At 33.9% G+C, this 16,133-nt stretch overlaps 1 protein-coding gene across 1 annotated transcript in view; it reads right to left on the bottom strand.

The window, feature by feature from the left end:
- Nucleotides 1-16,133, bottom strand: part of MGAT4C (MGAT4 family member C) — a 192,409-nt gene that overhangs the window by 173,845 nt on the left and 2,431 nt on the right. Inside the window, exon 2 of the mRNA XM_014963309.1 lies at nt 54-126. Within this exon, the coding sequence (XP_014818795.1) occupies nt 54-126 (73 nt within the window). The remainder of the gene's footprint in view (nt 1-53; nt 127-16,133) is intronic.

Raw genomic sequence — 16,133 nt, 5'->3', positions numbered from 1 at the left:
TAGGCACACCACCTTGATTCTGAAAGAGAAGGGAAACCAGACAAGACTCTTACCAGCCACGGGGAAAAAACAATTGCTTCAGCTGGATCCGGCAGTGCTGCGCGCGAGCCGGCAGCCGGAGCGGTCCTTGGGCCTCACACAAAAGGGAGATAATTGGCTCTCCAGGAAGAGCTGTAAACATCCATCACGGCGGCGCTGGCGGCGGCTGGAGCTGCCCCGGCCGGGCTGGGTGCTCCCGTGCCCGATGATGTCAGAGACATCAACCGGGCGTCCTCTCATTGGCTTCCCTCACCTGGAATCATGCCTTAACCCTAAACTGCCAGCCACGAATTGAAATGTGTCTCTCTAATCGTTATGGATGCACACAGTTGGATTTTTTTTTTACCTTTTTATTTTTTTTTTCTTTTTCCTTTTTATTTATTTTTTTTTTCTTCTTCTTGGAGTAAATGAAACTGTACAAGAAGCTCCTGCTTCAGGGACCAGGAGTGGCAGGTGCTCGTTGCTTAATCAATGTGTCTGGCAATTAAAAAGAAAAAAAAATTCTAAAACCTCATTTGCCTAAATTATTAAACAAGACCCTCAGGTAACTGCATTTTCATAATCTGTTTACTAAATGACAGTAATCATCAAAATATTGTACAGAAGAGGTATTAAAGGAAAGGTTAATGCATGCTGCACCTGGAGAACTCACGTATTTAATGATTTTGCATTGACTCCTTTTTAGCCATAAAATTAATAGAGGTACACATTGAAAAAAGAGTGTAAGTTGTTGCAGTGTCAGGTTGAATACTGTGTCTTTTCAAGTATTTAAAACTAACAGCAAAAGTAAAGATATGCCCAAATGTACATGCACATTTATTCTTTGCATGCTAAATAGCAGCGCAGACATTCTGTAGTAAATGAGGCATGAAACACACTGCCAAATGTATGATGTCCTAAATATAGTGGCACTAAGTATTTTGCTATATTTCAGGCAATAATATAAATCATGTGAACTTTTAAATGAATCCAAATCAGTGCTTAAAGAATTGCTTTTTCCTTAAATGAATATTGTGATTTCTCATCTTTCAGTAACAAAAAATCCTATTGCTGTATGGAAAACCACAAAATCTGTGGAAACTAATTTTTTTTTTTTCAATAGATAGGAACCTGGTTCAGTATTTATTTGCAGTAAATTATATACCACCCAGTTTATTTATGGTCTGCTCCCTCTCATGACAAAAAAAAAAAATAAATATTTTTTAAAATTCTCTTACTCAGTTTGTTCTCCGAAGAAAAAAACAAAACCAAAGAACCAACCACACTAAGCCAAACAAACAGAAAAAACAAAATATAATCAGACACAGTTTACCTTAATATATAAAACATTTAACATAAGATTTCTAGAATAAACTTGATAAACAGCTCTGCCATTTCCTTGTGGTTCTTTCACAAAGTTACAGAGACTCAGGATATTAAATTCTGGGGACTTAATAAACAGCAGTTCTGTGCGGGGATCTGGAGGGTAACCTATTAGTCAAAACGCACTTTAGGCCAAAATAAAAGTCTCTGTTCATTTATTTCTGTTCAGAAAACATGGGAGTTCAAATGGAAATATATCTAAAAAAAGATTCATTGCCATGTAAAGTGACAAAGCTGAATTACAGATCAGAAAAGATTAATTTGGACAATGGGAATGCCAGCTTTGCTTTTGTATGATTAATGATAAAGGTAAGACATAGTAATTGATGACTTATTGATGAGATAAAATATGCTTAGATGTATCATATGTGCAAGTTATATTCTCCTGAAAATTTAGTGTTATAAATAGTTTAGACCAAACAGAGACATTGTTGACAAAATTTGATTACGTGGCCTGAAAAATATACTCATTTCTAATATCTAGTTAATCTAACCATGATGTATTAAAGTTCTATGCATTTTTTACTCTTACATAGATGACACTTTCTTCTTTAACAGAGCGTGTCACTCACAGACGACATGCTAGGCAGTCTTTAACGGTAGAGTGCCACACTTTTACAAAGTCTTCAGTGTTCATAAAGTATGTTATCTACAGTGATAATACAGAGCTTATTATGTTTTATGTAAGCAGTAGCTTAAATTAGTAGAAAATTTACTTGGAAAGGGTAGTACAAATGTTAGTTTGGAATTTTAGTGGAGAATACTTCTTAAAAAATGGATTGTAAAATTAGGCATGTTTTCTTTAGAAAAAAAAATTCTTTTTTTGGCAGTAAAATATGATAAAATAGTGTTTTGAAATTGTATGACTTGTAATATTAGTGATAAATTATTGATTTGTACATGCTCCTTGTTTTAAGAACAAAAATTACTTGTCACTAGTGTATTTAAAAACATGGGTAACTTTGGAGATTCAGGCTGAACAAATGTAACAGCTGGACATAACAGAGCAGTTCCATGATCTTAATCGAGTCACACAACATTTTTCACACTTCAACATGCTATCATGTCAACATGAATTACAACCAGTTTGAATTTAGTATTATTTTACAAATAGAAAAAAAATCATAGAAATCAAATCATACCTTTTAAATATGCATTAGTAGCAAGCCAATTCAACAAAAACAGTCATAAGGCCATGTCTTTAAATGAAATATAATTGAAATAAAATAAATATATATAGTAGGTTACAAAAGCTCAAACAAGGGTGCACATGACTGTGTGTGAAATCCAGAAACACACAATTCATATATTCCTATGATTGTGCCATGAGTTATTTATTTGAAGAGACTAGATTGTTAACCCTCACACCTGACATCGACAATGGGGGTACTTTTGCTGGTGATATTTTTTGGCATCATGGTTTCAAATACAAATTACATGGAAAAAGAAAGAAGAAAAGATGAAGGAATGAAAGAGAAGTGAGTGATGATTTTCAATAACTAACTGTATCATTTCTTTTTATAACATAATATTAATTGATATATGTATAATGGCAAAGAAACTAACAAGAGTGCATATTTTAGTTCTCAAGCAAAGTGAAACTCAGGTATATTAGTATATATTTCCCATGATTTGAAATCATTACTGCATTTAATTGCTTGACAATTATTTTTGTCACATCAATTTAATGGTTAAACTAATTATTTATATTACAAAACATAGCTTTGCATCACACACTAATTGAAAAACACAAGCAGTTCTTCAGTGTTGCTTAGCCTATACATTATTAATATTGGAAGGGCTAGGTCTAAAGATTTTGGGGGAAATTAGAATTCAGTCAGGTGATAAGAGGTTTTAGAGATTGAATGTGCAAGCTCAAAATTACAGCTCTCATAATCCTGTGTATGAGCTGAATGCCAAGTCAGGTAGACCTGATAACTATTATAAACATTTATTTCTCCTGCATTCTGGCAACATGAGCCACCTGCTCTTAGGACATTTTTATCCACAAGATGGCAGCTCTGTTTGCATGGTTAGTACTTGCAATATTCAACTTGAAAATCATAACTTGGTCATTTTTATTTTTCATTTTATATCAGATGTTTTTCTGTCTTCTGAAGAATTTTTTAAAAATCCTCAAACAATCCCAATAATTGAGCATTAATTAACCACAGTGCTGAGCCAAATTTTTGCTGAAGTGTTAGCAGATCATAAGAAAAATTTTTAACTGCACAAAAAATTTATTTTTAGAGTTTTGAAAGAAATCGCCATTCATCAAATCTACATGTTTCCTATGCTTGAATTTCTAGGTCATCAAAGCCAGCATTTAACAGATTCAATTTAAAGAGTGCAAAAAATTCTACTGACAGTAAAGGAAATGCTTATACCCCTCAAGGGTGTAAGCCCTTAGGTTAACAGGTTTCCTCTATGGAAAATTGCATCTTCAATTTTATTTAACTCTTAAACTCATCAAAAATCCTGATTTATGTTATTAAAATCTAATAGGTAACTTTATTTCTAAGGTAAAAAATGCTGATGTTTACGTGTAGGGATCAACCACATATAACGAATAACTTTTTGTCCCTTGTAATATTAATGAAGTATAAAAAAACATAAGTAACAGGCTCTAGCTCTTTTCAAGGAGATCATTCACGGCTGAAATGATTAGTAAGAGTAATTTCAAATTTGTGCCAAAAGTGTATATAAAATGTAAAAGCATTTTCTTTGTCAATGAAACACAGCACATTAAAATGAAACTTTAATGAAACAATGCCTAATTTAACATGGAAATAGTTTGCCCATGAGATGGCCATTTCAAAGGAAGTTATTTGGCCCAGGGTAACAGTCTGTGTGCAGTCTTTGATGCCACTTCTGGAGCAGAATCTTTTATACTTCAGAAAGGGGTAAGCAACTCAGTTACCTAAAATTTACCATTGATCAAGACCCTTTGCACATTATAAATCAGTGGATGGGAGCTTATAAGCTGTTGTAAATGCAAAATAGATTGATGTGACTTAGCTCTTCATGAAAAAGCAATAAATGGTTTCTTAAGTATCGTGGGCAGGAGTGCATCTGTGAATGCACAGCTAATGGGCAGTAACTTGCTAACATGTCAGCAAGGCAGTGATCCATGGCTTAGGGACCCTTACCCAGCTCTCACGGCATTTCACATAATAAAAAGCACAATTTGGGGCTGTGAAATTTCCAGAGGACAAGAGCATGGTTGGTAACCTAGGCCACATCAGCATTGACTAAATTGAGATATGCAGCAGAATAGAAGCAAATAAAAAATGTATAGAGAAAAAGGGTGATATGATAGAAGGGTAAAGGTAATTTGAGGTAGTTTAGACTTCTGTGAAGATAGGGCAAGCTGTCCAATGCATGACACGAGCCTGAACTCAGTCAGTTATCTCAGAGCAGATGATTCACTACAAATGACAATCCCACAGTGACTTGTTCATATAGCCACACTGTAAGAGCACACCTCTGATCTTGTCAGAGAATTGTTGTAACAGAAGTACTGGTCTTTCATCAGAGAATGTCAAAATACATTAATGTCATGAAGTTACATTTCCATTCCATAAACTAAGCTGTGAAAAGGGTGTCAAGAGAGAAGGGTTTCAGGTTTTCTCTCTGTGCGTGTGTGTGGTTCTATATCAGGGTTTCTTAGCAGTGGTAAGTTGACTGTTGTATTCTGGTCTACCATGTGAGGGTCTATTTTAATACACTTTTTAAAAAATAGTTGTTATTGTGTGGATTAGAATGTTGCATACATAAAGGCACCTGGACTGAGAATTTGTAACAATCTCAGTAAAAAAAACCCCAAACATACAAGGATTAACTTCTGGCAACTATGAAGATAAGAATTTTCAGATACACTTTTCTAAAAAATCTACATTGTTTAGCAGGCTAAATCACTTTTTTCACAAGTGACTTTAGCTCTTAGTTACACTTATCTAAGACTTAGCTTTCTTACTGCCTAAGTTCAGAGATTGCTGAGCTAGTGTGAGTGGTGTGAGTGCACCAGAATCTACTTGCAGGAAGGAGTGGAACCGTGAAGGTGTACTCTTTGGGCCTCAGACACACCACAGAAAGCAAGTTGAGTGCCTGCATGCTCAGTTAAGAGCAATAACAGGTTTGTTCAGACACAGAGCCTGTTTGAACTGCTGCTACAAATCAGGAACAATGTTAGCTGACTGACCTTCATTTGAGCATGACATGGACATCATCTGAAAAGATTAAAAAAGAGGATAAAGACAACTGAAATATGGAAATATCTTCTGCTTCTCTAATGATCACATTACTGCACTATTTCAGCTATGACATTCTGTTCACAAGCATCACACAAAGTTTCTGCATAAAATAGGGACCAAACAGAATCATAGAATCCTTTTAGACCATTAGCTTCCATAATTGCTTTGGAAATTCTTTATTTATAAATCAATTGTGTTTTGACTAATAAATTACTTCATTATTGACTCCTATATAAGCCATTTAAAGTTTAAAATTTAAAATGTGATTTGGTAAGTACAAACATAAGAGAAAAGCCTCATCATCACTTCATACACAGGAGTCAGAACATATACTAAATTTAAAAAAAAATAAAAATATTAACTTTACAGCTTTTTTTCCTACTTTCTATTTTGGTAATACTATCTCTGTATGTAAGCTTTAGACCAAACAGAAAGATCAAAACTACTGCTGAAAGCCATGACTTCTGTGTTATATACTTTTCCCAAAGTAAGGATCACAGGGCTAAAAGAATGAGTAGGACTATCTGAAAATAGGTTTTTGAAAACTAACTGTTCATTTCAACATTTTGACCTGTAAGACACTTGACCACCCTGGAGTAGCATTTTCAGACACTACTGCAGTGAAAAGAGCTCCATTAACTTTCAATTCCATAAGCAAAGAGAGATTTTTGCAGGTCCGAGTCTGAAATCCTGGTCTGAAACATTGGGCCACTATTAGTGACCACACAGCTGTGCAACTCTTCCTCAATCACACAGGGATTAAATTTGTTCCTGAATGTCATCCGAACAAGATTACTTTTTTAGCAGTTCAGTTGAAAGTTCATCAAAGAGGAAATTATTCAGAATAAATATGTCAGTGTTTGATGTTTTATCAGTAGATTTTGAGGCAGTATAAAATGAAGAGCTTGTTTCTGCAGCTAGTATGACAGTGTACAGAACCATGTCACACGAAAAAGGCAAAGGTGACTGATTGAAGTACAGCTTTGTGCTGACTGACCAAACAACCTTTCTGATGTGTTGAATGTTAAGTTAAATTTGAATTGACAAATAGCTACATTTATGTTACTTATACACATCAGAAAACTTTATTATGTTTTGCCAATTTACCCAAAAAGGTTACTTCCAAAAATATGTATAACGCTATTTAATAGAGCTGTTCAATTATTAAAACAGTACACATTGAAGCTATAGGAAAAAACCCCAAAAGATACTCGGCAGTATCTTCAGTGTTTATTGAATGCTCAGGGAGTAATAAAAACAAGACAAAGACTTTGAGAAGGATAAGCTATTAAGTGACTTTTAGTCTTGAAGACACTGTCTTCATTCTGACATTGTGGAAAGGATTTCTGAAAAAAGTGGAAAGGACAGCTCACTGTCAGAGGACTCTGCTAGTGGCTGGACAGATGGATTTAAAAATGACAATGAATTACTTTTAAATTTTATTAATATACAAATATTATGTGTGTACATATATATGGTGTATGATGCATATAGTATGTCATAAAATACAATTAAGCATATTTAAAAGTGCACTTTCAAAGGCAGAAAACAAAATAACAATAATTACAAGTAATAATTTTAAGCTGAAAGATAGTAGATACAGATTGAATATAACGAAGAAACTCACTATTATGAGGGTGGTGAGACACTGAAACAGGTTGCCCAGGGAGGTGGTAGGTGCCCCATCCCTGGAAGTGTTCAAGGCCATGTTGGATGGGACTTTGAACAACCTGATTACTGAAAGATATCCCTGTCCACAGCAGGGGGTTTGGACTAGATGATCTGTGAACCATTCTGTGATTCTATAACTCTATGACAAAATGCCAGCATAGGTAACATTTTGAAGCACACTGAGATCCAATTATTTTTGGACTCTTAAAGTGTTAGGTCATGTAGAATTAATATTCAGCAAAGCACATATACAGTTTCACATAGATTGAAAACTATATACAAAATACAACACTAACCATTACTTTATCAAGCACAGTCTATTAAAATGATAACATCTTAGGTTTTAGAATGGTTGCAGTAATTAAAGCTGGTCAAACCATTCTGCACAAGATAAAGAGTCAGCTGAATTTTGGGGGGAATTTTCAATTAGTTTACTAGATTAAATCTGTCTTGGTTTAAATCTGTCTGGATGATTTAAAATGGTAATACTTTGCTATATATGGGATTCAGTTTTAGATTAACACTCACAAATTCAAGTGTCTATGTGCGAGCTGGGTATCTTAACTCACGTTATAATCAAGGCAGAGCCAATCAATGCAGTCACTGGAGCCTAGAAATAACTTCAGTTCACTTTAGTATAGGTATTTATGGGAGATACAGTTGTCTAAGTACAAGAGTTGTTTAATGTTATTTGAGATGGCCAAGGGTATCCGAAACACCAACATGTCAACATTTGGCTGCAGTCTCTTTTCTGAGAAGCGACAGGTGGACACAGGAGTTACAGGACACCTGCACCTTTCTTGTCCAAGGTCTGCAGGCCAGGCAGGTTACCCAAAGCATCACAGAAAGCAGAACGCTTCTATGTTCAAACAGTTGAATAATTCCTTTAGTGATTCTTCAGACCAGTGGGAAAACTTCAGCTCTTTGAATATAGGTGCCTATATTTGATGCTTGCTATTTGAGATCCATCTGACCCAGGCCCAGAGGGCAGAGCTTATGACTCTCATAATATGAGAGTTATGACATACCTGATCTTATGACTTAACCTACCATTCCTGTGCAGATGTCTCTGGTAACCTAGGCCATCATCTCAAGTGGCACTGGATGTTTTGGCAACTGATTTGAATCTTGTTTACTAAGGTGAAATAGCACCTTTTCAATATTAACTGGGACTGCTTGTTTCTCGCACATTACTTGTTAAAATAAGCACTTAGCTCCTTTAGTCCATCCTTACAGTGTGAGGAGAAATCTTGTTCCCTCCACAGTATATACCTCAATACATATTTTCCCCTCAGATCCATTCCAAACACAGAATGAAACAATGTATTTATGTGTAAACTTATTACTAGTGCGACCAGATTTTGTCTGATGTTCTAAAATTTAGGAACTTGAACATGGGCCATTCTTCAACAATATCTATATTACACTGTTGGAAAAATAATCAGCTCTTAACAAACAATGGGACTGTGAAATACAGTCTCTATGACGACTTGCACAAAGAAAGTAGAGCTTCAGCATTGTTTCTTAAATTTATTGAAAATATATTATTAGGCAACACAATAGAATGAATTATCTAATTTGGTGGACTGGCAGAGGGAATGAACAAGGTGAACATCAGCACACCTTTTTATATTGTCTGTATCTGTTACTTTATACATTACTATCTTATATGCCACCTAACTAAAAGCAATATTAAAAAAAAAATCCTTTCTAAAGCATGTACATTTTACTTCTTTCCATTTTTGAAACCTAAACTGTGAACTAAAATAATCCCAGTCATTGTAATACTAGAGAGTGCGAGCATAAATTGCATATAGATCTTGAACTTGTACATGAAGCACAGGGAGACCAATAATCAAGAAAAAGTTTTATTGTCTCAATATTACCGAAGATACACCATAGGAGAAAAAAAAGAGTATATAACTGTTCTCATCAGCAGGATTGTGAGAGTATGTGTCCTTTCTGAGGTGGGACTTCTCCATAATGTTTACTTCTCAACTGAGAGTGTTTGAGGCTGAGTTTGAGATTCATTTTTGTGAAAAAAATGTTAATATATATTTTTATTTGCTGAAGCAGACATTGTGACATCTACAGCAGAGTTTGTTGATTCATTCTGCATAAATCTGAAGTTCAACATCCTCAGAAAAAAATCTGTGACAAAGACCAACATGACAACGTAGGATTTGGAACCTGTGCTAGGCCTTTGACATAGTTATTTCACTCATGTTGCTTATTTCTGAAAACCCTAAGAAAGTTTTCTTGAACATTAGTACCTATTAGCACAATACCTCACTGCAGTTGTAAATTTTTAACACTTTATTTCGTTCTATGAAGTTATATAATCCACCATTTTAATATTATTGTGTTCCTCTTGCTTGTAATTAGTTTTATGAAATAGCTTTTCTTTTGTTTGTTTAAAGTATATCTTAGACAGAAAAAAATTGAACAGTCCTATACAGTGAATATTCAGTGACTTTTCAGTGAATTTTCTGCTCTTCAGGGAAATTGTTTCTTACCTTTTTTTAGTTATGCCATGGTGACACATACTTTGTTCTTATTTAAGCAACACAATTGAGGAGATGCTTGAAATAATCTGGATACAAACCACTGTATTGTCATTGATTGTGCTGACTTCATATGTAGGTAATCTCTTACTCCATATTTATTAGGCTTTTTCCTCTATGCTGCTAAAATAAAACATAGACTCGTATTTTCCTCCTTACCTTGCTTTAATGTAAATAAATTCCAAGATGGATCCTAAAGTCTATTTTATGATATAACCTTATCTTGGCTTCTATTAATAATTAGCCACTTTTTTCATTTTCTGCCTTATTTTTAGTTACAAAATTAAATAAATATTATCTATTCTGAGTTTTCTGATTGAAATTAATGAACCATATATTTCATTTCATTTCATCTGCTTTGGATGAAATTAATAAAGTTTCAGTCCTATTTTATCTTTTATTTTCTGAAATTAATAACCTGTATGACCTTTGTTATCTTTCTTTGACTTAAAAAAAAGTAATCTTCATGTCTATTTTTGCTTTCTGTATCCCAAATTGCTGTCTCCTTCAATAAAACTAAGTTTCCTTAAATCATTTTATCTTCATTTTTACTTAAATGAGAGAATTCTTTATTACAACTTCCTTGTCATCCTTCTTTAGTTTCAGTGGTCTAAACCAGTAACCTGCTAAGAAATATGTTACTTTAAACAAATAATTTGCTATCTAATGCATTAGTATGTAGTTTCTTCCACCTCTGTGTCCTCTTCCCATCCCATATGTCTTTGCAATTTGTAATAATTTTATATTTTCTTTGTAGTTTTGTTATTTTTTTTCTATTTTGTCCCAGTAAGGTGGACCCTGAGTCTCTAGCTACAAAGCTTTCCTCCCACATGCTATCTATGCACAATCAAATTTGCAGTGTGGTTGTAATTCACCCCTGTGGCAAAAGGTAAGAACAAAGCCCATGAATCACCTAAGTCCAACTGAAGCCTTTAAATAGACTTTACATTATCACTGTGCATACAAATGAATTTTGTCACTATAGAATATCCCCAGTTTGCTTGTGTGCAACCATTACACAGTCCAAACCATTACATATGCACAGTCCAACAGAAGATCTCTAGGGAAAAAGCAAAAAACATAAAACAATCAAACCAAATAATAAAACAAAAAATCAAAACAATCTGACTTTTATGAACTTCCAAAGTTGATATAAATTATTTGTCTCAAAAAAAGGAAAATTTCAGAATATTTGGCAGCATCTTTATTGATGAGACTAATTTTCTCTTTCTTTTTATGTGTTTGTTTGGCATAGAATTATTAACACAAACTAAGTTTAATACTTGAAATAAATGGTTTTTGTGGATACACAAAACTGCAGGTATATTCTAAGTCTCTATTCTATGAGATGATGACTCATGATGATGAGAAATGTTTACTTACTTCATATTTCAGACCTCTGAAATGCCATTTGGGACCTTTGGCCAACCTCTAGCACTAAGGTCTGTTTGTCAACCATTTTGTCAGGTGCCATGTGATCCCCATTTGTAAGATATCCTCCTGAAATTGGTAGAAAATGTCATGCCAGAAATCTAAATTGTTATTAATATTTGCATTCTTGAAATCACATTTTTTCATTAAGTCAGTTTTATACTAAATAACCTAGATAATTCCTGACTAGAAAATAACAGAAAATTCTGCATGATAAATGGGTATTCTAAAAAAAGAATTTAGTAAGAAGCTGTACCTGGAAGAGGAAGGCCTGGTCCTAAATCTATTGAACCAGTGGAAAAATTCCCAATGATTTTATTGACCTTTGCCTCAAGGTGATAAGGAACACATAATCAATAACAAACTGTCAGTTATTACCTTCAAGTTACATGAGGCTGGATTTCTGGCAGATCTAACCTGGTGCAACTCTATTGAAATTCAGTTGAGTCTTTGTGGATTAAAAGAGATGGTGTCAAATTTAGTTTAAAGCTCTCACCGCTTACCAAAACTTCTCTTATGAGTGAAATGTCCCTGTAAATTAATCTGAGGTCATTTGGAAGAAATATAAAAAATGGATAAAACATATCTCAATTTTTGATCGTTAGAAATATTTTAATGAAATTATCCCGTTCCTTTAGAAAAGTTCTTTGGAAAATAATCAGAGAGGAATAATAACTATTTTGAATTACAACACCTATCTAGTCTGAATAATTTAACTACAAAGCATTTTGCCTGCATTGTCTTACAATGGGTCATTGATGCTGCCTATGATTCCTTACTCACTCAAGCAGCTCTTTCAAACCCATCACCTTCATTCCCTTTCTGTATGTATTATTCAACACCTTCGAAGCACTAGGGACACTCATAACATGGCAATGATTATGCTTCCCAAGTTTAAAGAAAAAGGATTTTCACGTGGTATTTTCTTCCTTTCCGTTATGAAACACTGTTTTGGACTTTGAACTGACCATGGTTCATATTCAAAGAAATGTTAAGATTATACATGTTCAAAGATGATATTCTCTGGTCATACTGACACTCTATGATGAAAATTTTTTTCAGCTGCCTTCAAGAATCCCACTCCCAGACACCTGGGAAAACAGCAATACACTGCTGTGGTCAGGACTGAACAGGGCTGATACTGACACAGGAAACATGTTCCAGTTCTGCATGTCTTTTAAAATGAAAAATATCTTCCTTTCAGTCCCCTACTGGTTAAGCGGAATGACTGTTTATTCAGAGATGACTCTACATGAGGAGAGATGTTATTGCTTAGAAAGGGTTTCTCAGTAAACAGATGAAAATGCTATCATTTTTTGAATAAATAATTTAAAACATTTGAGGGTGGATTTCTTGGTGGTTTGTTGAAGGGGTTTTGTTTGGTTGGTTTTTAATTCCTTGGTTCGAATTTCAGCTTCTTTCTCACTTAAATTGAAAACAATTTACATGATTGAAAACAGAAATCAGAACATTCATTTCCTTCAGAATTTCTCATAGTATCTATGTGCTATTTTCCCACAAATGTAATTTCATACGGTGTGTCTTTCAGTTAGACAGCACTGAGGGACAGCTGCTGAGAGGAAATATATTCATTTCCCATTGTGAAACTTGATTTTAGATCTAGCTAGTTCATGTTTCTCTTAGTTATGCCAAGTCCTACTCGACTTGTTAGCCTCTGTGTAGCTGCAGGGAAGGCCAATGTTGAAAATTCATAGAGAACTTTCTTTAAGCACAAGCAAAACCCGAGAAAATAAGTTTCCTAATAAAAAGAGGTCTTTTCTACCTACCAGGTTAACAAAAAAAGAAAAAGGAAAAAAAAGGAGATAAAAAAAATATCCATCAGTGGTTTTTGTTCTCAGATGAAGAAGAACAAAAAAACTCTTAGATGTGTCATTATAAGAGACTACCTAGAAATTATTAATAATAAGGTCTGTAAAAGCTGTCATATATGTATATGATGCCCTTAAATTAACAGAGGTTTACATTGCCTACATTGTTTTCCTCAAAGAGTGCTGTTTCATTCTATTTGACCTTAATTAGTATAATTGATAGTAGTTTTAGAGCTGCACACCATTTTAATCATGTAGTTACAGCTTTCATGACAGAAGAAAAATGAAATAGCAGCTGGGAGTTATCTATTAATAGTGAGGGAACAGAAAGGTAAAAGGAAAGACTCTTCTCTTCTAGGACTTCAGGGCTTTTACGGCGTTAGTAATGAATGACTAATGTATTCTAAGAGGAGCATGCTGATCTCCAAGGATGTAATGAAGGGCAGCAGGAGGTAGGATCAATGTGAGTTAGAAATTTGATATCATTAGGAAATCATATGGCTACAAAAGTATATGGATAGGCCAGAAAAAATGTCAAAGCTTGAGAATATAAAACATGCTTATGCATCCATATATGAATGGGATTACCTGGGAATGTACGTTAGGGGTTCAGACTCTTGACACACAGAATACATTAAAGTTTCCTGGAAAAGCATGCAGTGCTACTGTGGATAACGAGGATGTGAGAATGGCAGAACAATCAAAATTTATTTGGATATATGATTATTTGGGATGGATTTGAAATAAACCAGGGTACAATGAAAAAAAACAAAATAACCAAGAGAGTTTCTAAGCTGTCAGTAAAATATCCCAAATGAGTAAATTTGTTCATTTGCTGCAGCTGGTAATACTTTTCTTGAAGGTTTCTCCTATCATTGTTAATGACACCCAGTTTCTGAGGTTGGGAGGCTTTACAACAAAAGAAAGTTTGTTCTACTGACTCTTTCTCACATATATAGTTTAAAAAAAAACCACAGCAAAACAAAACAAAAAATCCCTGTACAGGTGGCTCTTACAGTACATCATACTGGGAGAAAGAAGCACATCAAGCTAACTCCCAATTATGTTTAAATCTGTATTTCACTAAGTTCCTCTGTGACACTACTTTTGTAAAAAATACAGTGTGAGATGAATTAATTAATAAATGCCAACTATATTTTACATCTAATAAACCTTTTTTCTTCTTTAAAATAAAAAGGAAAAAATAATCACAGTTCAATTAAATATGTCAGAGAACAACATAATGGAAAGTGAAAGAGTCTGGGGGTATAAATTAGATTTTAACTGTGCATGTGCCCAGAGAACTGTACCTACTTAAGGAAGACTGGCTTGGTCATGAAAATAAATAATACAATGTAGCTCTAACAACTTATTGACAATCATACCTATTTTGAAGATCATGCCAAATAACTGTGTGTTATTCATAATGTTAAAACATTTTTGCAGTTCCAGACTTTATGGATTTTACATATAAACATGGCTAGAAGTATTCAACTGTCATTACGTATGTGGGAATTGTCAGATGTTAAGTACTTCTAAAGACTTGTCAAAAAAATTCTCATGCAGCTTTTTTTCTAGCTTTGCAGAATGATTGTTGGCCTTTTCCATTATTTTCTTTTTTTACTTGAGTTTCTCCTTTCCTGTATTCTTGCACAAAGAAATAAACTTTGACAATAGGATTCTAAGACTTTTGGTGCCTAGGCAGAGTGAATAATGTTCACTCTGCAATTATTTATACAATGAATAGTCACTAAATCTGTTGTTGTTCCAGTTAACAGTATATTGTGTCTACATGATAGAGCCAGTTATATTTTTTAGGTCAATTAATGCAGAAAGGACAAATTTTTTAACTAGCTCTGTAGAAAAAATATGAACCATATATTTGGGTTAATACATTAGGGTCCATGAAAGTCAGGAAAACAGTAAAGTTACACACAGAATTCTTCCTCTAGATGAGAGAAAATATGGACAGTGATTGTATTTCTTACATAACTATATAGAATTGGTAAAATATTAGATGACTTTTCCAACAATTTTAAGTACACATATTTGGAATCTCGCACCAATGATTTATTCTTAAACATATAAACTTTATTTGCATTCTATCTCTGCCTCTGTTCTGACTTAACTTGGAGCCCCTTAGAAATGGCCATGCATTTCAGAAAGTTAAATCTTTTTCACTTCCAATAAAAGGGCACAGGTTTCACTACCAGCAAAACCCAGGGCATAGGTTTTGAAATTAGTTCACAACTCTGATGAAGCACCTTGATTCCATTATGATTTTCCTTCACAACTACATAAATCTTGAGAAGTAACTATTATTTTTGGTTCCTTCTCCTTTGCCTTATAGACCACTAACTCAGTTTAAGTACAGGTAAAATCTTCAGACATTTACCAGAAACATTGTTTAAGTTTCTTTTAGATATTAAACTCAGCTTATTAATCAGTGAAAAACTCAGCTTTCACTCAGTGAACAGTTATGCAGAACCCTTTTTTTTTTTGGTTCAAAGACTGGTTTTGGTCTGCAAGATTTAATACTTTATCTTTGACTGGGGAGGAATAAAGCATTCCTTTGCCAGGGAAACTTTGGAAATATCATTAGTACCCTCAATTAAAAGAACACAAAAGAAGAATTCTCCAAAACACCGAGCATTTTAATATATATATATCTACAGTAATACCTAATGATTATCTGTAAATGTTTACACATCCACAATTTTCTGCAAAAAAAATTTAAATAAAGATAATAACAAACAAATGGGATGTGTTGTTGCATAAACATGACTTTTTAAGACATGTCTCAGATCCATCAAGTTGAATAGACAGATTTCAGTACAAATGCCTAGTTTTATCAGCAGACCCAAGAGAATTTGTATTAATTTTATAGCTTGTTTGAAATTTATCCTGTTTTGAAGATTGTTATTTTTATTCCTCACCTCATATTTTCTTAATTTTACACTCTTCAATGACACCATACTTCACAT

The sequence above is a fragment of the Calidris pugnax genome, unplaced genomic scaffold (genome assembly GCF_001431845.1).
Source record: "Calidris pugnax isolate Ruff unplaced genomic scaffold, ASM143184v1 scaffold44, whole genome shotgun sequence".
Lineage (NCBI taxonomy): Eukaryota > Metazoa > Chordata > Aves > Charadriiformes > Scolopacidae > Calidris > Calidris pugnax.
Note: the sequence above shows the minus strand (reverse complement) of the source record. Positions and strands in the feature narration are given on the sequence as shown.